A 26,855-nucleotide genomic window follows, 5' to 3' on the forward strand; every position below is an offset into this window, starting at 1 on the left:
AAATCGATGAAACAGTGAAAAGGCTAGCGGTACGAGGGGATCGCTGGAGATCGAACCATCACTACGGCGGATCCCTTAATAGTATATATATAGATTAATTTTTGTTACCAACAACAGCCAATTCGACCGTGCACACCACCAAACGGTAAAATGCCCCTAGAACGACCGCAGGCAGTCTCCGACCCCACATCACAGCGTGGGAGATTCTGCCTCGATGGAGGGAGAGAGAGAGAGAGGGACGGCTGTGATCTGGTCAGCCGTGAGAGCAACGAGTGAGGTTGGATGGAAGGGAACGGGATAGGCACGAGCTGGATTTGGCAACCCAAAACTGTTATCCCCTCCGCCATTGACTCTTCTCTCGAATCCAAAGCGCACGGCACAGGCACACAAGAATCCTCCCTCTTTTTCCTTTTTTCCATTTCATTCTGGGCGGCCAAGTCCTCTCCTTTCTCTCTCTCTCCATCACCTTGCTCTTCCTCCTCGATTCGATCCGAACCCATCCGATTCGGAAGAGAGGTACTCACTTGCCCCAACCACTCCGCGCGATCGAAGCAAGGCGGGCTCGATTTTTCCGGCACTAATTCGTCGGCAGTTCAGTGCTCTGCGTCGACCTTACCCGTGTTTCGGTTAGTTAGGGTTTTATTTACACTGACTACTTTCCATTAGTCGGTGAGCTCATGCTCGTTTCTTGGCCGGGTCTGTTCATCTAATCTTTGCCTGGTGTAGGTTGGAGCTGGTTTGCTCGTGTGTGTGTGTGTGTGTGGTGGTGGTGGGGGGGGGGGGGGGGGGGGGGGGGGGGGACCCTTTTGATGATATTTGTCATTTCTATCTTTAGACAACATGTCGCTAAAAAAATTGTTTGCTGGCAGGCACACCATTGCTTCAGATTTGTGCTCCTGTTCCTTCCTGGTGTCTTTCTTCCTTTCTTGCACGGCGTGTTTGTCTTGATTCGCATGCTGCTTCTTTTTTAAACTAATTCGCATGCTTTGTTGTGCAGGTGGTGATGCCGCTTGTGGAATCGCCTCAATGGCGCCGGAAGGCGACCGATTTCTTCTCTTCATCTAGTAAGTGCAGCTGTACTGTAACCCTCTCTTGATTTTCTCTAGATCATGCTGTTTTCATGTCTACTCATCTCCAACCGGTATATAACAACTAAATGTATACCATGACGCCGTTTCAAGTAGGCCATTGTCGTGTACTTCTGAAATTACATGAAATACTGTTTTGTGACAGTATTTGTGTTTTAGTTGTTTATGTTGATTCCATACTATCTTGGGACTTTGAATGTTGGGTGTGAATGTTTTGGGGCAGGTTTCAAGCTGAAGCAGGCAGGGCAATCTGCAGGGGATAATATAGCTGATGTTGCTGGGAAGGTTGGAACAGTGGTGAAGAGTCGGTGGGCTATCTTCCAGGATGCTAGACAGCGACCGCCACTACCTGGAGATACCGTGCAGGAGCGCTTCATCTCTGCTGCCGCTAACACTGGAGTGATTCTGAGGAAGGGCATTTCAGAGACAAAGGAGAAGGTCGCAGTTGGAAAGGTCAAAGTTGAAGAGGTCTGTGCCTTGGGGCAAAATTTTACTTCAGTTTTTCTTTCTTCACTTGTAGCTTTAATTGTTCTACCACAAATATGGAATTTATTACGGTTCGTAAAACGAAAACATATGGAATTTATTCTTTATAACCCACTGTACTACTATTTAGACAGACTCATATCACCATCAGGGTTTTTGAGTCGATGAGTCGTTTTGGGAGGGGGGGGGGACTCTAGACTCATGGTCGAGTCGACGTGAGTTAAACAGTAGGGAGCAGACCAGCAGCAACTGGCGGCCTCCAGGGGATGAGCCGCAGCAACCAGCCAAGACTAGGCCACTAGGGGATGGGAGGAGCAGACCACCAGCGGCAGCAACCAGGGGAGAAGGGGACGAGCAGCAAGCCAGGGGTGGTGGCGGCTGCCGAAGAGGGTTGGTGTTATGACCGGTACAACGTACCAACGGAGGAGGCCCAATGGGCAGGGTTAGTTACGGGCTTAGCCCAAGTTATCTTAGCTATCTTAGAGTCCAAGTTATATTAGAGTCCAAGTTATCTAGGGTTTAGTGGAGGCTGTCCTCCTATATAAACACATGTACCCCCTCGATATTAAGGAGACAATAAACAATATTCTGTTGTCGTCTTCCTCAGGAGACGGGAGCCCAAACCCTAGCCGCCTCTCTCTCTCTCTCTCTCTCTCTCGCCAGCGACGGCGCCCAACCGCCGGCGCCTGCGTCTCCAGCCTCGCCGACCGCACTTCCACCCATACAACCTACGTCCAAGACCTGGTAGAACCCTAGCCTCTACCAATTTGGTATCAGATAGCTTGGGTTCGATGAGTTTGTCGGACCTTTCCACCACCACCGCCGCCGCCACCACCGCCTTCCCTGCCACCTCGCAGCAGCCGCAGCCGCCGCACCAGTCGCCGCCGCCGCCGCACCAGTCGCCACCACCGGCCACCTCAGGTCCGGCCGCCTCCGGTACTACGGCCCTGGCGGCCGAAGCCGCCCCCGTCCTCTCCCCGGCGAAGATGTCCTCGGCAATCCGCGACCTCACCCTGGTGGTCTCCAACCTCCGGACCTTCCTCCAGGCTCCGTACGCGACCCCGCCACCACCGCCCCCGCCGGCGGGGCCCTTCGCGCCACCGCCCCCGGCCACCGTCGCGCCCCAGGGCCTGCCAATCAACCAGGTCAGGTGGCTGTCGTCGCCGTCCCCGCTGCCGACGTGGCTCGACACGCCGACCTACACGATGGCGCCGCTACAGCCGACGGTGTTGCAGCCGCCCGCCACCACCTTCGGGGGGTTCGGCGGGTATACTGACCCGTACGCCGGGAGCTCCGTGGTGCCGCAGCACCCTCCTTCCGCCGCGTTGGGTCGCCACGAGGGCGCCTACGCGGCCTCGCCGCACGTGCAGCAGCCGCCCCGCTTCACCAAGCTGGAGTTCTCCACCTACGACGGCACCGTCGACCCCCTGAATTGGCTCAATCAGTGCGATCAGTTTTTCAGGGGGCAACGGACCATGGCGTCCGACCGCACGTGGATCGCCTCCTACCACCTCCGTGGCGCCGCACACACGTGGTACTACGTCCTTGAGCAGGACGAGGGCGGGATGCCTCCGTGGGAGCGCTTTCGTGACCTGTGTCTCCTTTGGTTTGCCCCCCCCCATACGTGGGAGCCGCCTGGCCGAGCTCGGTCGCCTCCCCTTCACTACCTCGGTGCAGGACTTCGCCGACCGCTTCCAGACGTTGGCCTGCCATGCGCCTGACGTCACGGCTCGCCAACGCGTCGAGCTCTTCGTCGGCGGCCTTCCCGACCACATCCGCATCGACGTCGAGATGCGCGACCCCCAGGACCTGCAGACGGCCATGTACTACGCGCGCTTGTACGAGCAGCGCGCCAACGCCCTGCAGCAGGCGTTCCCGGGCAGCGGCACGCGTCCCTCGACCCGCCCCGCCCCGGCGGCCGCCACCCCGACACGCCCCACCTTGCTGGCCACTACTGCGTCTGCCCCCGCGCCGACACGCACCTTCCGGCGCTTGACGTCGGCCGAGCAGCTCGAGCGGCGCCGCAAGGGCCTGTGCTTCAACTGCGACGAGCCGTATGCGTCGGGTCATACGTGCGCCCGCCTGTTCTACTTGGAGACCGTCGACGACGCGGAGGTGGAGGCCCTCACTGCGGAGCTCGACGCCACCACAATCGCCGAGGCCGGCGTCACGACCTACGGGCTGGTCGATGCGAACGCCTTCGTCGTCTCCCTTCATGCCATTGCTGGCATCAAGACGGCGAAGACGATGCTGCTTCCGGTGACAATCAACGGGGAGCGTCTCACCGCGCTCGTGGACACGGGCTCGACACACAACTTCCTGTCGGGGACGCCATGCGCCGCCTCGCACTCCAACTGGCGGGCTTGGAGAAGTTCAGCGTCACCGTCGCCAACGGGGACTGCCTTGCTTGCCAGGGCGTGGCGCGGCAGGTTCCCGTCCTCATCGGCGACGAGCCATTCTCTATCAACTGCGTCGGCATCGACCTGGGCTGCTACGACTTCATCCTCGGCATCGACTTCCTGTCCACTCTCGGCCCCATCCTTTGGGACCTAGATGTGTTGTCCCTCGTCTTCTGGCGCGAGGGCGGTCGTCGCGTTCAGTGGACGGGCATCGGCGGCTCCGGCGCCGCGACTCCGCAACTCCAGTTGATGGCGGCCGCACTGGACAAGGCGCATCCCCTCCTGGCCGACCTCCTGCAGCAGCACAGTGACATGTTCGACGAGCCACATGGCCTCCCTCCCGCGCGGCCCTGTGACCACCGCATCCACCTGCTGCCGGACACGGCGCCTGTCGCCGTGCGCCCGTACCGGTACCCTCAGCTGCAGAAAGACGAGCTCGAGCGTCAGGTAGCGGTCATGCTCGCGCAGGGCATCATCCGGATTTCGACATCGCCGTTCTCCGCCCCGGTGCTCCTTGTGCGCAAGGCCGACGACACATGGCGCTTCTGCATCGACTACCGCGCCCTCAACGCCCTGATGTCCAAGGACAAGTTCCCCATCCCTGTCGTGGATGAGCTCTTGGACGAGCTCCACGGAGCGCGCTTCTTTACCAAGCTCGACCTTCGCTCGGGCTACCATCAGGTGCGCATGCACCCTGACGACATCGAGAAGACGGCGTTCCGTACTCACCATGGCCACTTCGAGTTCCTGGTGATGCCGTTCGGCCTCTCCAACGCGCCGGCGACCTTCCATGCCCTGATGACCGACGTGCTCAGTCCATACTTGCGCCGCTTTGTGCTTGTTTTCTTTGATGACATTCTGATCTATAGTGCATCTTGGGCGGAGCACCTACAACACGTGGCCATCATCTTCAACGAGCTTCGAGCGCATCGTCTTCACCTCAAGCGCTCGAAGTGCTCGTTCGGCACGACCTCCGTCGCGTACCTGGGGCACGTCATCTCGGCGGACGGGGTCGCGATGGACACGGACAAGGTCGCCGCCGTCGCCGCGGGCGCTCCGCGGCTTCTTGGGCCTCGCCGGCTACTATCGGAAGTACATCCGGGACTTCAGCCTCATCGCCGCGTCACTGACGCGTCTCCTTCGACGCGACGCCTTCTCCTGGGACGAGGAGGCGACTACGGCATTCGAGGCTCTCCAGCGGGAGCTCACGACGGGACCCGTCCTCCAGATGCCGGACTTTGATATGCCGTTCGTGGTGGACTGCGACGCCTCTGGCATCGGCTTCGGCGCCGTCCTCCACCAGGGCGAGGGACCGCTCGCCTTCTTCAGCCGCCCCTTCACCGCTCGCCATCACAGGCTCGCGGCCTACGAGCGCGAGCTTATTGGGCTGGTTCAGGCGGTGCGCCACTGGTTCTTTGGGGCCGGTCATTCCGTGTGCGCACGGACCACTACAGCCTCAAGTTCTTGCTAGACCAGCGCCTCTCCACCGTCCCGCAGCACCAGTGGATCAGCAAGCTCTTTGGCTTCGACTTCACCGTCGAGTACCGCCCCGGCCGTCTCAACACGGTCGCCGACGCCTTGTCCCGCCGCGACACTGAAGATGTCGCGGACGACGTCGCCACGACTGGCATTATCATGTGCATCCGCTCCGGGCCATCTTTCGCCTTCATCGACGACATTCGCCGGGCAACTTCAACGGTCGCGGACGGGCAGGGCCTGCGCCAGCGCCTTGACGCAGACGAGCTAGCAGCGCCTTGGCGCCTAGACGAGGGGCTGCTCCTCCATGGCCGCCGCATCTTCGTGCCCGACCATGGCGACCTGCGCCACCAGGTCCTGACCTTGGCGCACTCTGCAGGGCACGAGGGCGTGCAGAAGACTCTCCATCGTCTCCGTGCTGATTTTTACATCCCCGGTGATGGCACGCTGGTCCGCGACTGGGTGCGGTCGTGCGTGACGTGCCAGCGGAACAAGACGGAGACACTACGACCCGCGGGTGACACGCTGGTCCGTGACTGGGTGCGGTCGTGCGTGACGTGCCAGCGGAACAAGATGGAGACACTACGACCCGCGGGTCTACTGCAGCCGCTGGACGTACCCTCCCAGGTGTGGGCGGATATTTCCATGGACTTCATCGAGGGCCTTCCCAACGTGGGCGGCAAGTCCGTCATCCTCACGGTGGTTGACCGCTTCTCCAAGTATGCGCACTTCATCGCCCTGGGTCATCCATATACAGCTGCCTCCGTGGCGCGGGCCTTCTTCGACGGCATCGTCCGCCTCCATGGTTTTCCTTCGTCCATCGTCAGCGATCGTGATCCCGTGTTCACAGGACATGTCTGGCGGGATCTCTTTCGACTGGCGGGCGTGAAGCTCCGCATGAGCACGGCGTTTCACCCTCAGACAGACGGCCAATCCGAGGTGGTCAACAAGGTGATCGCCATGTACCTGCGTTGTGTTACTGGTGATCGTCCACGAGCTTGGGTGGACTGGTTGGCGTGGGCGGAGTACTGCTACAACACCTCCTATCACTCCGCCCTGCACACCACGCCTTTCGAGGTGGTCTACGGGCGCCCACCTCCGGCGATGCCCCCTTACGAGCCTGGGACGGCTCGGTCCGAGACGGCGGGCGACTTACTCCGCACCCGCGACGACATTCTGGCTGAGGCGCGCCAGCGTCTTCTCCAAGCACAGCAGCTGGCCTGGAAGTACTACGATGCTCATCATCGCGAGGCGGAGTTCGCGGTGGGCGATTGGGTGTGGCTGCGCCTCCTCCACAGGACCACGCAGTCTCTGGACCCACGCTCCAAGCGCAAATTGGGACCTCGCTACGCCGGTCCCTTTCGTGTGCTGGAGCGTGTTGGCACACTCGCATACCGCTTGGAGCTGCCAACTGGTTCTCGCCTCCACGACGTCTTCCATGTCGTCTACCGCGGGGACCCTCCTGCAGCGACGCCGGCCCTTCCTCCTACTTCGGATGGCCGCCTCCTTCCAGCTTCCGCGCAGGTGGCGAAGGTGCTGCAGCAGCGTCGCGGCGTCTGGCATGTCTTGGTACAGTGGACCGGCCTGCCAGAGGAGAAAGCGACTTGGGAGAAGCTCGACGATTTCCGCCAGCAGTTTCCAGATGTTCAACTCGAGGACGAGCTGTTTGAGAAGGCGGGGAGAGATGTTATGACCGGTACAACGTACCAACGGAGGAGGCCCAATGGGCAGGGTTAATTACGGGCTTAGCCCAAGTTATCTTAGCTATCTTAGAGTCCAAGTTATATTAGAGTCCGAGTTATATTAGAGTCCAAGTTATCTAGGTTTAGTGGAGGCTGTCCTCCTATATAAACACGTGTACCCCTTCGATATTAAGGAGACAATAAACAGTATTCTGTTGTCGTCTTCCTCAGGAGACGGGAGCCCAAACCCTAGCCGCCTCTCTCTCTCTTGCCAGCGACGGCGCCCAACCGCCGGCGCCGGCGTCCCCAGCCTTGCCGACCGCACTTCTACCCATACAACCAACGTCCGAGACCTGGTAGAACCCTAGCCTCTACCAGTTGGGTTTGGGGAGGGGGGGCGGGTGTGTGGAAGTGTTCGATATAGGTTTCCAGAGGGAGATGGGCAAGCAAATACAGTAAAAAAAACATATCACAGGTGGGGCAAAAAAAAAGAGCTGTTTGACCCGGAAACCACGACTAGTCGCTCGACTAGGCATGGGCATAAAAACCGGCGAACCGAATAACAAACCGAACCCGAAACCGAAAAGACCAATTTTTCGGTTTTTGTTACTAATACAGATAATTTTGGTTTTAGGTTCAAAAACCGAACTAATTTTGGTACATTCGGTTTCTATCTCAGTTAGCCGAAATAAAACCAAACTGTACATACGGAAGCTGGCATGAAACTCTTTGTATCCCTCGTGGCCTGGACGAATGAAGGTTCCGATATTTTTCGTAGGGGAGAATAGCGCACTAGGCACTAGCCCGTGCGTGAGTGCACAACCAGCAGACTTACGTATGTACGTACCTACAGAACCATTCAGGCGCTGCCGGGATGCTAATTTAGTCCCACCTCGGCTAGCCAGGCACAAGGAGTTGGCTAGATAGGCTATATAAGAAGCGCACGAGGAAGGAAGCTAGGCACACATCTGAAATTCTTTTGGCATATTCAGCAAATATGGTATAAACTGAATACCAAAACGAAATTTCGGTTAACCGAAAATTCGGTTATCAATTTTATGGTGTAATTTCCGGTTTTCAGCTTTGCCAACCGAATTTACAAAAAACCAAATGGTAGAAACCGAATTCTCGGTTTTTACCGAATGCCCAGGCCTACGCTCAACTCATCCCAAGAGTCGAGTCAAGAGGTTGAGTCGACCCTGCAATGCGACTCGTCGACTCGTCGCGACTAGTCACGCGACTCAAAAACAGAGATAATCATGAAATAACTGTCAATATTTCACCACCTTTATTACTTGCTATGCAATTACCTCATGTCATATATGATGCCAACAGTAAGGATGTGTGCAGTGTGCACGGTATCATCACCAGCCACAACTTCTGCAAATGTTCTACAACTTGATTAGCGACATTCCAGGATGCATTCAGGAGATATGTGTTGGTATTTGTGTCATAGCTTGTATTCCAGGGGAATCTTCAGACCATAAATCCCTGAAATCTTCAGATGCCTGAGACTTTGCTATGCTTTCTATGATTCCTAGTGTTACAAAAAAAAACACTTTGTGAGACTGACTTTTGTGGTTCGGTGTGATTCCTTGCAGGCTGCCAAAAAAACTGCGGATAAAAGCAAAACTATTTTGAACAATATTGAACGCTGGCAGAAGGTTTGTGATTTGAAGCTATTATCTCACTTTATTGGGGTAGTATGCTGATTCTTACTTCTTATTGCTTTTCGCAGGGAGTTGCCAGCAGTGACGGTGAGTTTACAGTTCATTGCCTTAAGAATTTATTTGGAATTCATATCTGTCATGGCTTTTAGCGCACCTAAAATTCCTATATCATACTGGAAGAGTGGAAATTCTGCAACTGTCAACATATTTGTAGCTACATGATAAACGTGTGTTTCTTTGCTCGGCTTATTTTAACAAAGTCTTCTATGCTATTCTGCATGTGTTGTTATTCTGTCTGCCGATGATTACTGGTTGAGATTTAAACTCATTGGTTGCCAATAACCTTGCCTTGTAAGCTTGCAGTTTTTGGTGTTCCTGTTGAAGCCACTGCACAACGGGAGCAATCTGGTAAAGCTGTGCCTCTGATACTCGTGAGGTGTGCAGACCACTTGGTTATATCAGGTGAAATTGCTGAACTTAAAAGACTGGTTTCTTACTACATATTTCCTACTGGATCTGACGGCTAAAACTATCTTATTAGGCTTGAGTAATGAGTACTTGTTCAAATCTGAAGGCGACAGAAAAGTTCTTCAGCAACTAGTTTCACTTTACAATGAGGGTAAGGGCACCCTTGTCACCCGACTCATATTCTAACTTAGCTTTTGTACTCCCTCTAATCCATATTAATCTACGCTGGTTTAGTACACAGTCAATACAACTTTGTACTAAACTAGCGCAATTAATTCAGATCGGAGGGAGTAGCATATTTCGCTATTGTTGGTTTTATGAGTTCGTTGTTTGCAGATTCGGGTGCATCTTTGCCTGATGGTGTTAGCCCTATTGATGTAGCTGCACTGATCAAGTGCTACCTTGCCAGCATCCCCGAACCGCTTACGACGTTTGCTCTTTATGATGAGCTTAAAGATGCGAGGGTTAGCATTGATGATCTTAAGAACATACTGAAGAAGCTTCCAAATGTGAACTACATGACACTAGAATTTGTTACATCATTGCTACTGAGAGTAAGCCGTAAATCAGCACTCAACAAGGTATGCCTCATATCCTTATTTTGGTACTTTATCCCTGCATTCTTTTGTTGGTTGTTTCTCTTTTGATGCTTTGGCACTGAAAAAAAAACTGGAATAAACCTAAAAATAGTAAAGCTCAATTTACTGCAGAATCTAGATCTATCAACATGATTGCTGATATTCAGCAATGACTTTGATAACCACTCTTTAAATTTCATTAAGGCCCAACATTGTTATTTTCTAACAAGGACAGACTAATGTCCACCTAACATTGTTTCTTTATTGTGTGCTTAACTCATGACTCATGCATCACTTAGTCTGAGAAAATTGCATTTGACCTGCCGATTCTTGCTTTATGGTGCTAGTTTATTTTTGGTCTCCTTCTGTAACAACTCTCCAGTAACCGCTAGATCTAGGGAAAATACATCCTACTACCAGGTGTAGTTACACCCACATCTCATATACTACAATGTGGTAGTATATCTACTACTTCATCATGTTGATTATGTTCACATACTATATCTAAGGTTTTTCCAAAACGAGCTACATGAATTTTTTGGAAGGTGAGTCCTTAGTTTTTAGTATATTTCAAAAATACCTTGATATTTGTACATATCAAGCATCAAGCAATATACTAAAAGAGGTACACTCTACCTAAAAGTTGACATATATACTACTGATATATTCTTATATAAATACAACATACTACCCGTACATATGCTCAGGTACGATAGATACTACCTAGAATGTATGAAGCATATAATATACTATACATAATTTAAAGCAACACTCAAATCAGCATGAATTGCCTGTAAAATGTAGTAGAATGCGTTGAACACTTGATCCATAAATAACTACAGTAGTATTTATAGAGTTATCCATGTAACCACGTTGCTGATTGTATGCAGTAACCTTTTGATCATCGATGAGCAGCATTTCCTGTTTAGATACCACGAATCTTCAGTGGGACGCAATGGAATTGCAATGAATCTTCAACATTAATTTACCCTCAACTTGTTACTCTTCATTTGTACATTTCAGTCACTTCCTGTTCAATTAGGAGCATAAACATGCTGAATTGCATTTAGTAGAAGAGAGCATGATAATTCTTGAAAGCACCTGCTTACCTATCTTAACTACTCCCTCTGTTCACTTTTATAAGACGTTTTAGACATTCAGACACTGCCTACATTAGTGCAAAGCAAGCTGTCAGAAACGTCTTATAAAAACGAACGGAGGGAGTAAAAGGTTTGAAAGTAGAAACAACAGTACATAGAAATGAGTTCACTAGATAATTCTTCCAGTTCCATCTGTATTGATAGACCACATTGTACAACTTTCCACAGTTAGGTTCTTTACACTTAGTAATTTCTATGACCTCGCGTGAGTTGGTCTCCCGTGTGTGTGTGTGTGGCGGCTTGGGAATGGGATGGCTTGGAGCCTCCTTCTAGGTCAGTCTTTACATGGGCTTGGGCCCTAAGAGATAAGTGGATGGGCTGGGCCCATACCGGTTCAACACTCCCCCTCAACATGGGTGGTAGATATCGATCATTTCCATCTTGTCACATGCCAAGTTACAGTCCTTTGTTCCCAACCCCTTTGTTGAACAATCTGCAAACTGCTGCCTAGGCTGATGATCCCGGCATCAAGTTTCTCCTTAATGAAGAAGCGATCAATTTCCACATGCTTTGTCTTGTCATGTTGAACTGGGTTATTAGCGATGGCTATAGCTGACTGATTGTCACACCACACCTGTAAGGGTCCCTTCCTCAGAAGTTTCAACTCGCTCAGTAGGTACTTTACCAAGAGCAACTCACACAACCCCTGGGATAATGTTCTATACTCAACTTCTGTTGTTGTTCTAGACACAACCGACTGTTTCTTACTTCTGAGGTTGTTTTACTTGTGTTATACCAGGCTTCCTCAGAAGTTTTAACTCGCTCAGTAGGTACTTTACCAAGAGCAACTCACACAATCCCTGGGATAATGTTATATACTCAACTTCTGCTGTTGTTCTAGACACAACCGACCGTTTCTTACTTCTGAGGTTGTTTTACTTGTGTCATACCAGCTTCCTCAGAAGTTTCAACTCGCTCAGTAGGTACTTTACCAAGAGCAACTCACACAACCCCTGGGATAATGTTCTATACTCAACATCTGCTGTTGTTCTAGACACAACCGACTGTTTCTTACTTCTGAGGTTGTTTTACTTGTGTCATACCAGGCCTGACATTACATATGCTATGGGGGTGGTGAGCAGATACATGCATGAACCAAGGAGTGGGCATCTTGACATTGTGTACAGAATCCTGAGATACTTGAAGGGGACTCCAGGTAAAGGGTTGTGGTAAGAGTGGACATCTTGAGGTGGATGGTTCATGCATGTATCTGCTCACCACCCCCATAGCATATGTAATGTCAGGCCTGGTATGACACAAGTACAACAACCTCCCAACCAATTTCTGATAATTTTCCTTGTTCATTAGCTCTCCTGATTGTGCTGTCACTTGGTGATTTTGTTTAATCGGAGTAGGGGCAGTACGACATCCCATCATGCCCACGTCACTCAAGAGATCCAAGGTGTATTTTCGTTGGCACAAAGAGATTCCCTTCTCTGTCCGAGCCACTTCAATGCCAAGAAAGTATTTTAGGTTACCAAATCCTTTATCTCAAACTCCTTGCTCAAACAACCCTTCAGTCTCTATTTCCTCCTTATCATCTCCAGTGATGATAATGTCATCCACATAAACAACAAGAATGGTGATCTTCCGATCAGAGTGCTTGTAGAACATCGTGTGGTCACCGTTACACTGACCATACCTCATACCACGGACAACACGTCTGAACCTATCAAACCATGCCCTTGGTGATTGCTTCAGTCCATACAAGGATTTTTTCCGGCTGCATACCTTCCCCATAGTCTCTGAAGTACCAAAACCTGATGGTATCTCCATGTACACTTCTTCCCGTGGTAGAAACTAGGGTTCTACCGGCCCTCTGCCTTAGGTTATAAGGGTAGGAGGGACTTTGGAGGAGACGAGGGCGCCGCGGCCGGTGCCGTCTCGACGCAGGGAGGAGGCGGCGGCGAGTAGTGGAGGCGGTGGCTAGGGTTAGGGTTCCGGCTCCTCTGGGAGCCGGGCAATAGAATTGTCTTATTGCTTAATTCCAAAAGGTGTCTTACAATTTTTTATATAAGCTCTAAGGTAATAGAAATAAGGAAACTCGGGCTAAGCCCCTAACTTAACTAAGATAACTTGGGCTAAGCCCTTAACTAAACGGGCCCATTGGACCTCCTCCGGCTATATGTCACGCTGGTCATAACATCTCTCCCCGCCTGCGCAAACAGCTCGTCCTCGAGCCGGAAGTCTGGAAAATGTTGGCGGAACTCGTCAAGCTGCTCCCAAGTGGCATCCTCTTCCGGAAGACCTTGCCACTGGATCAACAAGCGCCACACTCCGCGACGTAGCTGGACCTGCAACACCTTTGCCGGTCCTGGAAGGAGTCGTCCGTCGGAGGTAGGAGGTAGCATCGGTGTTGGTGTCGGTGGTTCTCCATGGAAGGGCTTCAGCAACCCCACATGGAACACGTCATGGATGCGAGCCTCAGCCGGAAGTTGCAGGCGGTAGGCCACCTTGCCGATGCGCCCCACCACAGAAAATGGCCCTGCGTAGCGAGGGTCCAGCTTGCGCTTAGCGCGCGGGTCCAGGGACTGCGTGACCAGTCGCCCACCGCAAACTCTGCGTCGCGGTGATGATCGTCGTAGTAGCGCTTGGACAGCTGCTGAGTTTGGAGAAGGCGTTGGCGCACCTCTGCAAGCATCTCGTCTTGGCTGCGAAGCAGGTCGCCCGCTGCCTCCGTTCGAGCCGTCTCAGGGTCAACCGGCAGGATAGGCGGGGGCGGTCGGCCATAGACTACCTCGAACGGCGTGGCGCACAGGGCGGAGTGACAAGAGGTGTTGTAGCAGTACTCCGCCCATGCCAGCCAATCCACCCATGCACGGGACGGTCACCTGTAACACAACGCAAATACATGGCGATCACCTTGTTCACCACCTCGGACTGGCCGTCCGTCTGAGGGTGGAAAGTCGTACTCAGGCGGAGCTTCACGCCCGTCGGGCGGAAGAGATCACACCAGACATGCCCCGTGAACACCGGGTCCCGGTCGCTGACGATCGAAGCCGGAAACCCGTGGAGACGAACAATTCCGTCGAAGAAGGCACGAGCCACGGAGGCGGCCGTGTAGGGATGGCCGAGCGCGATGAAGTGGGCGTACTTGGAAAAGCGGTCGACCACCATGAGGATAACGGACTTGCCGCCCACCTTCCGGAGGCCCTCGATGAAGTCCATGGAGATATCGGCCCAGACTTGAGAGGGCACCTCCAAGGGCTGTAGCAGCCCAGCCGAACGCAGTGTGTCCGTCTTGTTACGCTGGCACGTAACACAAGACCGCACCCAGTCCCGGACCAAGGCCCGATCATCGGGGATGTAGAAATCAGCGTGGAGACGGTGGAGGGTCTTCTGTACACCCTCGTGGCCGGCCGAGTGGGCCAGCAGCAGGACCTGGTGACGGAGATCGCCGTGATCCGACACAAAGAGGTGACGTCCATGTAGGAGCAACCCATCTGCCAAGCGCCACGGCTTGGCCAGGTCGCCGGCTATGAGGCGCTGCCGAAGAAGCTGAGCGTCCGGTGCGTCGGAGGTGGCCCGAAGGATGTCGTCAAGGAGGGCGAAAGAGGGCCCCGAGCGGATGCAGAGAGCTGGCCCATCGGAGTCGCCGGTGTCCGAGTCGTGGTCGGCGTCGCGGCGGGACAGGGCGTCGGCCACGGTGTTAAGGTGACCCGGACGATACTCCACGGTGAAGTCGCAGCCAAAAAGCTTGCTGATCCACTGATGCTGGGGAATGGTACACAACCTTTGGTCCAATAAGAATTTGAGGCTGTAGTGATCCATGCGAATCCGGAACGACCTCCCCCAAAGATACGGTCGCCAGTGGCGTACGACATGAACCAAGCCAATGAGCTCCCTCTCATAGGTCGCGAGCTTATGATGGCGCGCGGCAAAAGGCCTGCTGAAGAACGCAAGCGGTCCGTCGCCCTGATGAAGGACGGCGCCGAACCCCACACCGGAGGCGTCGCAGTCCACCACGAATGGCTGGTCGAAATCGGGCATATGAAGGACGGGACCTGTCGTAAGGGCCTCGAACGCTTCCGTGGCCTCCGCATCCCAGGCGAAGGCGTCGCGTCGCAACAGGCGCGTGAGCGGGGACGCGATGAGGCCAAACTCTCGGATAAATTTCCGGCAGTACCCCGTGAGGCCCAGGAAGCCGCGGAGAGCCCGTGGCGAGTGCGGTGTCGGCCAGGCCGCGACCGCTGCCACCTTGTCGGCGTCCATAGCCACACCCTCGGCCGAGATGACATGGCCGAGGTAGGCGACTGAAGGCGTGCCGAACGAGCACTTCGAGCGCTTAAGATGAAGATGATGCGCTCGAAGCTCGTTGAAGACGATGGCGACGTGCTGAAGGTGCTCTGCCCAAGAAGTGCTGTAGATAAGAATGTCATCAAAGAAGACGAGCACAAACCGACGCAAATAGGGGCGGAGGACGTCGTTCATCAAGGCCTGAAAGGTTGCCGGAGCGTTGGAGAGGCCAAAAGGCATAACCAAGAACTCAAAGTGGTCGTGATGAGTCCGAAACGCCGTCTTGGCGATATCGTTCGGATGCATCCGCACCTGGTGGTAGGCCCGAACGGAGGTCGAGCTTGGTGAGAAGCGCGCCCCCATGTAGCTCGTCTAGAAGCTCGTCGACGACTGGGATAGGAAATTTGTCCTTGAGCGTCAGGGCGTTTAGGGCACGGTAGTCGATGCAGAAGCGCCACGTGCCGTCTGACTTGCGGACGAGGAGTACCGGCACCGAAAACGGCGATGTGGATATCCGGATAATGCCCAAAGCGAGCGTGAGTGCGCACTGCCGCTCCAGCTCGTCCTTCTACAACTGGGGGTAGCGGTAGGGGCGCACCGCAACCGGCGCTGTGCCCGGCAGGAGATGAATGCGGTGGTCATACGCCCGGGCTGGCGGAAGGCCCTAAGGCTCGTCGAAGAGGTCGCGGTGTTGCTGCAAGAGATGATCCAACAGGGGGTGCTCAGGCCCTGTGTCAGTCACTGCCAGCTGCAGCTGCGGCGTTGCTGGGGAGGCACCACCCACGCTCGCCCACTGGATGCGACGACCCAGGCGCCAGAAAGTCATCGTCATGGCGTCGAAATCCCACAAAATGGGGCCGAGGGTCCGCAAGAAGTCGACGCCGAGGATGAAGTCGAAGCAGCCCAGATCAATGCCGGCGCACGTGATGGTGAAGTGCTCGTCACCGATGGTGACAGGCACGTCCTGGGCGATCCAATGGCACCGGAGGTGGTCGCCGTTAGCCACGGTGACCCGGAGTTGCTCCCCGCCCGTTGGCTGGAGCGCTAAGCGGCGCATCGTCGACTCGGGCAGGAAGTTATGTGTGGAGCCCGTATCCAGGAGGGCCACCAGGCGCTCGCCGTTGATCATCATCGCCAAGAGCATATCCGCTCGTCTCGGATGCCCGCGAGCGCGTGGAGGGATACCACGAGAGCCGTCGTTGAAGAGGGCGCCGGGGCGGCGTCAACCGCAACTGGGCCGGGCAAGTCGATGGGCCCGTCGGCGGCGGTGTCCTCGACGTAGTCGGCCGCCTCCAAGTAGAAGAGGCGCGGGCATACATGGCCCGGTACGTATGGCTCGTCGCAGTTATAGCAAAGCCCCTGGCGACGGCGCTCGAGCTGCTCGGCCGGGGTGAGTCGGTGGAAGGCTCGTGGAGCGGCCGGAGCGGGGGCCGCCATCGGGCCCGGGGGCGGCTGTCCTGGTGATGCTGCTGTCTGGGCCGGTCGGCCTGGCTGCCGGGCGCCGCGAGCCGGAGCCGCCTGCTGAAGGGCCTGCGTGCGACGCTCGAAGGCTCGGGCGTAATACATGGCCGTCTGGAGGTCCCGCGCTCCGCGGAGCTCGACGTCCACGCGAATGTGATCCGGCAGTCCGCCCACAAAGTGCTCGGCCCGCTGACGAGCCGACACGCCGGGCGCATGACACACCAGGCCCTGGAAGCGGTCGGCGAAGTCCTGCACCGTGGAGGTGAAGGGAAGGCGGCTGAGCTCCGCCAACCGGCTCCCTTGGGTCGGGGGCCCGAAGTGCAGGAGGCAGAGCTCGCGGAAACGCTCCCAAGGGGGCATGCCGCCCTCGTCCCGTTCCAGAGCGTAATACCATATCTGTGCGGCGCCTCAGAGGTGATACGAAGCGAGCCAGGTGCTTTCCGACGCCAGTGTCCGTTGGCCCCGAAAAAACTGGTCACATTGGTTGAGCCAGTTCAGGGGGTCCTCGGTGCCGTCGTAGGTGGCGAAGTCCAGTTTGGCGAAGCGCGGCGGCGTGTGGGTAGGGCCGCTCTGGTGGTATGGCTCGTCGGCGTGGAGCAGTGGAGGGGTCTGCGCCGGGTACCCGTCGGGGATGGCGAAGCTGGAGGTTCCCGCCGTACTGGGTGTGCGGCGGCGCCGAAGCCGTCGTGTAGACCGGCTGTGACAACTCGGTCACCTAGGCCGGTAGCGGCGACGGGGAGGAGGGAACGAAGCTGGTTGAGCGGCACCCCCGGCGCGGCGGTCGGGCCCGGCCCGGAGGTGGTGGGAGTCGGCGGCGGCAGCTGTAGGGTCGGCTGCCATGGCCCCACCGAGGGTGGCGGAGGCAGCTGCAGTGTTGGCTGTAGCGGCCAGGCGAGCGTGGCGGTTGCCGCCAGCGGCGGTTGCTGCCAGGGCAACCAAGACGGGCCGGCGCTGGGTGGTGGTGGTGCGGCCGGCTGCGGCCCGTAGGGCGCGGCCTGGTATAGCCGGATGCTCTGGACGGCGGTAGCCAGGTCGCGGATCGCGCCGGTCAGCTCTTCCGGGGTGAGGACGATAGGAGGCGGCGCGACAGAAGAGGCCGGCGCGGGCAGGTGCGGCCCGCCGGCCGTGGTGATCATCGGGATGGTGGTGGGGGACGACGGCGCAACGATGGAGGCTGGCGGCGGTGATGACATGATGGAACGAGAGTCTCGTGATACCAAACTGGTAGAAACTAGGGTTCTACTGGCCCTCTACCTTAGGTTATAAGGGTAGGAGGGAGGTTGGAGGAGACAAGGGTGCCGCGGCGGGCGCGACGGCACCGTCCCGCCGCAGGGAGGCGGCGGCGGCGAGTAGTGGAGGCGGTGGCTAGGGTTAGGGTTCCGACTCCTAGAGGAGCCGGGCAATAGAATGGTCTTATTGCTTAATTCCAAAAGGTGTCTTACAACTGTTTATATAAGCTCTAAGGTAATAGAAATAAGGAAACTTGGGCTAAGCCCCTAACTTAACTAAGATAACTTGGGCTAAGCCCTTGACTAAACGGGCCCATTGGACCTCCTCCTGCTATAAGTTACGCCGGTCATAACATCCTGCAACTCACCATGCAAGAAGGCATTCTTGACATCTAATTGATGCAACTGTCACCCAAAGTTTGCAGCACATGAGACAAATATCCTTAATGTGTTCATCTTTGCCATGGGAGCAAACGTCTCGATCATAGTCAATTCCATAAGTTTACTATCTTCTGGCGACCAATCTGGCCTTATACCGTTCCACCTTCCCTTCAGGATTCTGCTTCACTGTGTAGATCCACTTACAACTCACTGCTTTCTTTTCTGCCGGCAATGTGGTTAGCACCCATGTCTTGTTTTTCCTTAGTGCTTCCAACTCTTCTATCATCGCTTCACGCCATTTCGGATCTTGCTTTGCAGCCTTCCAATCCTTTGGAATTGACACAGTTTGAAGCGAGGCAACAAACGCCTTATACGAGGGTGACAAAGCCTTATAAGACATAAAATTACCAATATCAAGATCATCACAAATATCATCCTTCGGTAGAGCCTTCCTTGCTATTTCACCCTTTCTTGCCGCTTTACGTGTAGCCTTTCACAATGCAATGGGCAGCTCCACCGTGTCAGATGAGCTTGTCTCACTGTCTTGTTGCTCCCCCTGCACTCTTGCCTCACTGCCTTGCTGCTCCCTTTGTACGTGTGGTTCTCGTCAAGAGTACACCAGGGTGTTCGTCTGCCATCGATCCCGAACAAGAAGCTGGAGATTACCAATCTGAATGGAACCCACTGTTGGCTGAACCTGGACCTACACATCACCATCAGTGAGAGTACCAACCGGAATTGTACCCACAATTGGCTGGACTTGAACATGTACATCCTCATCAGTGTTAGTGCCCACTGAATCATCCTGAGAATGAGATACAACCTTCTCCCCCTCTTGACCATCCCGCAGAGAGTGTAAGTGGTCAAGCTTTGCAAACAACAGACTTAGGTCTGTCGGCCCGCCATAGAATGGCTCAGACTCCCTGAAAGTGACATCAATACTTATAAATCGGCGTTTCTCAGAGGGACACCAACATTTGTACCCCTGCTGACTCAAAGCATAGCCCAGAAAAATGCACTTCACTGCCTGCGGACCTAGCTTCCCAACAGAAGGTCGGTGGTCACGAACAAAGCCAAACAACTTTGGGGGAACAACAAACTTATTTTCTCCAAACAACAATTCACACGGTATTTCATGCCGAGTATCCTTGAAGGTGTCCGGTTGATCAGGTATGTGGCTGTCGTAACTGCTTCACTCCACAAAAACTTGGGCACATTCATGTTCATGGTAAACATCAACGACCGAGCAACCTCAAGAATATGTCGATTCTTCCTTTCTGCCACTTCATTCTGAGGGGGGGGGGGGGTCCAGACAAGAAGTTTGATGAAGAATCCCTTGGTCAGACAAGAAGGCACCAAAGGTGTTTGTTCACATACTCTGTGCCATTGTTAGTCCTGATCACCTGCACCTTAAACTGGTTACTGGTTCTTTATCAAGGCATGGAAATCCTGAAAACAGCTGAGCACCTCATCCTTATGACGCATCAAATAAATCCAAGTCATACGAGTATAGCAGTCAAGAAAGGTAACAAAGTACTTCATTCCATTCACTGACACAATTGGGCTCTTCCATACATCCGAATGAATGAGCATAAAAGGAGATATGCTCCTAAGCCCCTTGCTCACATATGTAGCTCTGGTGTGTTTTGCATATTCGCAAGCATCACATGTCAGCTTGCTCTTGCCTATTCCACACATAACGTCCGGAAATATTCTACCCATCTTATCAAACGAGACATGTCCCATCCTACAGTGATGGATCATCGCCTGCTTCTCCTTGTCCTCCATGGTCGCAGCACAAATCAAGTCTGGCTGCACCCCCTGGTCCATATACCAGAGCCCCCTACGTCTGGTGCCAGTCCCAACCGTCTGCCTCGTCTGTCGCTCCTGAATCTCGCAACCGAATTTGTCAAGGATCACACGACAGTCTATTTGATCAAATGAGAGCATTGAAAGAGCAAATTGACAGGAAAAGCTGACACATGTAAAACTGAGGATAGGGAGATGGTCGGAGTGCACTTTACTGTACCAACTCCAATGACTGGCTGTTTTGTGCCATCAGCAGTTTGTATAATGCCTGTGTGAGAAGGAGGATGCTTATTGTAAGATTCAAACATGCAGGATTTGCCCGCAACATGCCTAGATGCTCCAGAGTCTAGAACCCATTCTAGATCATTCTCATTAGCAGCAAGAGATGCCTTTTCCGGGCTGTCTTCATCAGTGGAGGTTCAGTGAGCACAATCTCCATAGCGATTCAAGCCTGCAGTTTGGAGCTGTGATATGAAAGCATGAAGTTCCTCGAACTCAGCCCTCAACTTAACGGTCTGAGCATCCTTCTCACGTGTCGCCCCCTCGGCTGTTTCCTTGCCAGCCTGGATTTCCTCCACCTTCCTCTTGATGCTTTCCAATTCCTCCCTGAGCCTCTCAACCTCTGCTACAGTCATGTTGTATTCCTTCTCTGACCCTGCACTGGCCTTCTCTGCACTGTCCTCACCACTCTTCTCTGGCTCCACATTACCCCTTCTCATGTCATCATTCCCTAGAGACTCCTTGACTGCATAGTGAGCACCAGCCGCAGCTATGGTATCACCCATCTCCGTCAGAACAACAGCATTCTTGGCGCTGCCAGCAGCACCATCGGCCCCTGCAAAACGCGCCTCCATGGTCACAAGACGGCACCCCCTGCCGACCTGCTGCTCCATCAGGAAGAGCCTGAGGCTCCCCCGCTCAAGCCCTTCTCCTCTACAATCAGCAGCAACAGCTCCCAACACACAACACCTTGTCCAACTACAGCAGCAGCAAACACACAGCAGCAGCAGCAGCAGCAGCAGTATTGCATCCTTCACCTTCAGCAAACAACAGCAAGGCAGCCGCAGCACACTCCACAAGCAGCCCCCTTTCTTCCTCGCACAAGCAGCAGCAGCTCAGCAATCTTCCAGAAACAGCACAAGGGCAGCAGTAACTGCAGTTCCTCCTCTGCTCAGTAGCACCAACTCCCCGCCGCAGCCTGACTCGTTTGCAGCCCAAATTCACCGCAGCCTTCTTCCTCCTCTTCTTTCCGCTACAGCCGCCTGCATATCTAGCAGCCTAGCAGCGACCCTCGTCGGCCGCCTCCTGCGCAGCTAGTCGCCCCCAAGCAGCCGCCTCCCAAGCAGGACAAGAGGAAGCAGCTTCCTCTCGGCCGCGTCGCAGCTCCTCAAGCCCAGCCGCGCTGCTGCCACACGCACCACAGCAGACCCGCCGCCGCGCACGCACACGCAGCCTCCTCTCTCGCCTGACCCCGCTGGGCCCCACTGCCGCCTCACCGGCGAGGGACTACGCCGCCGCCTGGCTCTGATACCATGTTTAGATCGAGAGAGAGAGAGCAGTACCTCGCGTGAGTTGGTCTCCCGTGTGTGTGCGTGTGTCGCGCCTTCGAGTGGGAATGGAATGGCTTGGAGCCTCCTTCTAGGTCTTTACATGGGCTTGGGCCCTAAGAGATAAGTGGATGGGCTGGGCCCATACCGGTTCAACAGTATAGACTGCTCATGAAACTTGCTGGTTTGTTTCCATTTCTGGAGCTGTTCTCTTTTGTTCTCATTAATCAGGGATTGTATTTAGTTTAATGTTGAATGGTAATTTCCTTTTGATTGTTGAAGCAAATTTTGGTGCCAAGTGCAGATGGACTCTCGTACCCTTGCTGTGGAGTTCGCACCTTTGATCATATGGCAACAAGGGGATTCTGGAACAGATTTGCGGAATCATCTCAGATTCACACTGAAACCACCTCCAAAAATCGTGGACACAACAAGTACCATTACATGGGACTTGCTAGGTATGTAAATCGACTTCGTTTAAAAGAATCCAGAGATTTCATAGCGGTTGAAGGCTGGTCGTCCTTTTCCCTTCATTCATTAGCACAGGAGGGAAGCAATTAAGTACTCCCTCTGTTTCAAAATAACTGTCTTAACTTTGTACTAGCTCTAGTATAAATTTATACTAAGCTTAAGACATTTATTTTGGGACGGAGGAAGTAAGATATTTCGACTCATTTTATCAAACATGCTTGATGCCCTATATCTGCTTGTCAAGTTATTGTGAATGCTAACTATCTAGTATGAACTGATAATTGAGGTTGTGCTAACTGCCAAGAAAGTTGTGGCCATGAATGAGGGGTCAAACTTAATCCAGAAGCCAATTCGAGTGTGATTTAGCCACACATCTTTAAACTGCCAAGAGTCAATACAAAAGTTTGAATAGAGCCGCCATCTGTAAACTAAGTTGTGTCCGTCACTGAGGGGTCAACCTCCATAAGTGTGCATCTAGGTGTCACGTCTGTAAACTACCTTCACAGAGCCGCCATCTGTAAACTAAGTTGTGTCCGTCTCTGAGGGGTCAACCTCCATAAGTGTGCATCTAGGTGTCACGTCTGTAAACTACCTTCACATTTCATAGTGACACCTATGCTCGAGATGACCCAAACCTTGTTATAGTTAGGTTGTGTTGAACGGGGCGGGGAAATTTTACTCCCAATCTTTTTATCTAACTGTTACAGTCTGACATGGTTTGGCTTATATGATTACAGATGAGGATGATGTGGATGCTTCGTCACAAATCCCCTTGGATGATGCTTCGCCTCCAGACTACGGTGCCATTGAGGTGATCCAGTGCTTGATTGAGCATCACAATCCCATATTCACGGATGCAAACGAGACTGTATGGAGATGACCTGGCAGGCTCATCTTTAGATTTCTGTGGTATTTAGCTCGTGCTATGTACAAGTTCCAGGTCGTAGGATGGCGAATAAGCCTCAGGGACAAGCATTTTGGTCCAAACTTCTTTTTCTTTTTGTGGGAGTAAAAGTAGGAACTGTACATATTAATTGTCCACATGACAGAGTTGTCTTTGTGGGATTTGCCTCGACATGTGAACATGTTTGAATACATTTAATTTAGATTTTCAGAATTGTTAAAAGGTCAAAACTTATAAACTGCGCGTCAAAATTAACATTTGTTTTCATCCTTGGGATCCACGCAACATGCTCTTCAAAACGCTCTTCAAAACTATATCGGGTGTGAATATGTTTCGACAAAAAGATATTTGTACAATTTAATTTTCATTTGGTATAATTGTTAGCAGTCAATGTGTAACTACCTGGCAGTTGATGTGTATTTTTTTACGTGCATCAAGAGTGTGCAACTCGGCGGCCGTGAGTGAGCTACTACGTTGACAAGAGTGTGCACCTTCATGGTTGTGCGTGCCGACGAACAAGAGTGCATCTTCATGGTTGTGCGTGTGCCACTATCGCCATATATGTGTAACTCTTGCAGTCGTGCGTGATCCATCATGCCGACGAGAGTATGCACTTCTGTGATCGCACGTGTGCAACTATGTCGACAAGAGTGTGCAATTATGTGGTTGTGCATATGCGACTATGTAGACGAGTGTGCAACTACGCTGTCACCGTGCGTGTGCAACTAACTACGCTGTCACCTTGCGTGTGCAACTAACTATTATGCTGACAAGAGTGTAACTCTGCAACTAACGAGAGTGGACATCTCTGTCAATAAGAGTGTGAGACTTCATGACTATATGAGTGAGATTGTGTAACTCTGCTGTCAGCATGTGCGACTATGCTGACGTGAGTGTGGAACTCCGTGCTCTTGCATGAGCTACTATGTCGATAAGAGTATGCAACTTTGTGGTCGTGCATGTGCGACGTTTCTTCGTGCGTGAGCTAGTATGCGGATGACAGTGCGCACCTCCGAGATCGCGCGTGTTTGATTATACCGAAGAGAGCGTGCAACTCTGTGATTGTGTGTGTGCAACTATGCCAACGGAAGTGTGCGACTCCATGCATGAGCTACTACAACAACTAGAGTGTGCAACTTTATGATCCCGTGTGTGCGACTATGTCATGCTTTTGCAACTTTTGCAGTCGTACATGAAGTACTATGTCAACAAGAGTGTGTAACTCCTGCAACCAACGAAAATGGACACATATGTCGACGAGTGTGCATAACTCTGTTGTCGTGCATGCGCAACTATGCGGGCAAGAGGGTGCAGCTCCGCTGCCACGCGCGTGCGGATATGCCATGAGAGTGGGCAACTCAGCGGCCACGTGTGAACTACTACACCGATGAGATCGTGCAGGTCCATGATCATGCGTGTACGACTCTACGAGAGCGTGTGTGCAACTCCCGCAGTCGTGCATGAGGTACTATGCCGATGAGAGTGTGCATCTTTGCAGCCGCGCGTTTGCGGTTATGCCAATGAAAATGTGTAGCTCCGTGCTCATGTGTGTGCGACATTATTTCAGTTTGCAGTAGTAGTTGATCGAGTTTACAACAGTACAAGCGCTAGACATCATATAACCACATCTAATTATTTCAATACTGTTGTGTTATGCAACTTCCTCGTCCTGATGGTATCCAATTGAGAATGACTATATGTATAACTACAATAACTACGGATGCTAACTAAAAATGTGACTAGCAAAAATAAATCAACTTAAGCAATATTATCATCTAGCCAATTTAGTATCACCGTGTAACTTCCCAATGATAATATACAACCGAAAACTATTATGTGTGCAACTAAAACTAGTATTTAACAATTTAGTCAAGAAAAAAGCACTACAAAATGTATGATGGTAATATTCAACTGAGACTGAATTCTTCATTGTGCAGCTGTGCAGGAATTGTAATCAACTAAAAAACACCTAAAGCGTTGGCAGTAGGAGATCCGCAAAGCACATTGACTTTTTATTAACATTCAGGTGAGCATCATGTCCTTAATGGCTCTGAACAGGATGATGTTTCGTGGCGATTCGATGGGTAGTAGGTATAAGAGGTGAGTGCATGAACAGTAGCGTGTGCAGAACAATGGACTTGAACAACTCTACCTCCAGCGGCAACAACACCGTGGGGGTGGCGTCCAAGGCAAACACAGCCGCGTCGTTAAGGGCTGACCAGTTTGGGAGAATTGGCTTCTTGCCCCTGGTTGGATCAGGCGTTATGGACGATGCCTCCATGCTCAAATCGGCACCCGTCACGAGCTCCAACATTGTGTAGGATCCGAAGTATGTGTGGGTGTGTGTGTGTGTGTGGGTGGGGGAGGGGGGTGATTAGACTACTTGACCAAATAAAAACTTAGCCTTTTCCCAATTTTAGTAGTTGGTAAGTTTTAGTAGTTATACAAGTCAAGAACACCATACACATGCAAGTCTAAGAGTATATTAGTGGAAAGTAAAGACATGCACATGTAAATAGAGGGTAGGATAGAAAGATCAAACGTAAAGATGACACGAAGATTTTTGAGGTGGTTTCAATAGGTGGTGCTATCGTATGTCCACGTTTATGGAGACATCAACCCAGGGTAACGAACGCAAGAGCCCATGGAGGGCTCCACCCACGAAGGGTCCACGGAGAAGCAACCCTGTCTATTACATCATGGCTTAAGTCCATGAAGGACTAGCCTCACTCGGGGTAGATCTTCATGAAGTAGGCGATCTCCTTGCCCTTAGAAACTTCTTTGTTCAACTCCACACAACGTCGGAGGTTAACAAGTGACACCTAACTAATCTAGGAGGCGCAACTCTTTGAAAGGTAATAGATGTGGTATGTATGATGAACTCCTTGCTCTTGTGATTCAAAAGATAGTCTCTCAATGCTCAATCACTCTATCACAGATTTGGGTTGGATAGAAGAGATTGATTGGGTCGAAAGAAACTTGGGGAGGCTACAAATCAAGATCCATATGGTTGGAGTGGAATGTCTTGATCTCAACACATGAGTAGGTGGTTCTTTCTCAGAAATTGGATGGGGCAAGTGTTGGTTTGTTCTGAGTGCTTCCTCTTTGAGAGAGAGGTAGTTGGAGGGGTATATATAGGCATCTCCAAAAATTCAGCCGTTACAACATTATTGCCCAACACGGTGGAACCAAAGCAAAAACTCGATTGCACCGACTAGCGCAAAATGTGGCATTTTATGACGTTTCGGTGAGACCTATATATAAATCTCGGCGAGTCTGATTTGGCTGGCCTAGGCAGTTATCCAAACTCGATGGCACCGATTTGCAAAAAGCAGAAATTCTGATTTTTAGTAGATAGGAACAAGGGAGTTGGTAAATATTTTTCGGCTGCACTGAAACCAAACTTGGTGGCACCGAGATGGTTGGGTTGGCTCTGGATACTGTCTAGGGTAAAACTCAGTAAGGACGATTCTAGAATGTTGGTGGCACCGAATTTGAGTGTTAGGCCCTAGACAGAGTATTTTGTGGGAGAATTTCATGAGGTTGTTTGGCGGCTAACTCTAAGCATTTGAGCAACTAGATTATCATAGATACCTCATCCCCTTTAATAGTATCGGATTTGCTGTGGACTCAATTGTGATTTCGCACATAAAAGCAAAATGTAGACTTTTGGAGCTTGTTGTGAATAGATATTCCTTGCATCTAGGGGATCCCCTCATAATCCTTTGCCAATCCATTCATTGAACGTTTCCTGAAATATACTTGGTAGAATCATTAGTACAATGAAATATATGTTGTTATTAGTTACCA

General features: G+C 52.5%; 1 protein-coding gene across 4 annotated transcripts; it reads left to right on the forward strand.

Moving 5' to 3' along the window:
- Window positions 1-218: 218 nt before the first annotated feature.
- Window positions 219-23,267, forward strand: LOC123426014 (uncharacterized Rho GTPase-activating protein At5g61530). Of its 4 annotated transcripts, none has more exons than XM_045109793.1 (10): window positions 219-591; window positions 998-1,064; window positions 1,312-1,556; window positions 8,733-8,795; window positions 8,870-8,888; window positions 9,165-9,263; window positions 9,343-9,420; window positions 9,606-9,850; window positions 21,953-22,128; window positions 22,879-23,267. In XM_045109793.1, exons 1-10 carry the CDS (start codon window positions 283-285, stop codon window positions 22,880-22,882), a joined length of 1,305 nt encoding a protein of 434 aa, XP_044965728.1. In that variant the 5' UTR covers window positions 219-282; the 3' UTR covers window positions 22,883-23,267. The 4 variants fall into 4 exon arrangements, with proteins under 4 accessions (XP_044965728.1, XP_044965726.1, XP_044965727.1 ...); XM_045109791.1 differs by having other exon boundaries at window positions 238-591; window positions 21,975-22,128; XM_045109792.1 differs by having other exon boundaries at window positions 238-516; window positions 21,975-22,128.
- The last annotated feature ends 3,588 nt before the right edge of the window (window positions 23,268-26,855 follow it).

This window comes from Hordeum vulgare, chromosome 2H (assembly GCF_904849725.1).
Source record: "Hordeum vulgare subsp. vulgare chromosome 2H, MorexV3_pseudomolecules_assembly, whole genome shotgun sequence".
In the NCBI taxonomy this organism is placed as follows: domain Eukaryota; kingdom Viridiplantae; phylum Streptophyta; class Magnoliopsida; order Poales; family Poaceae; genus Hordeum; species Hordeum vulgare.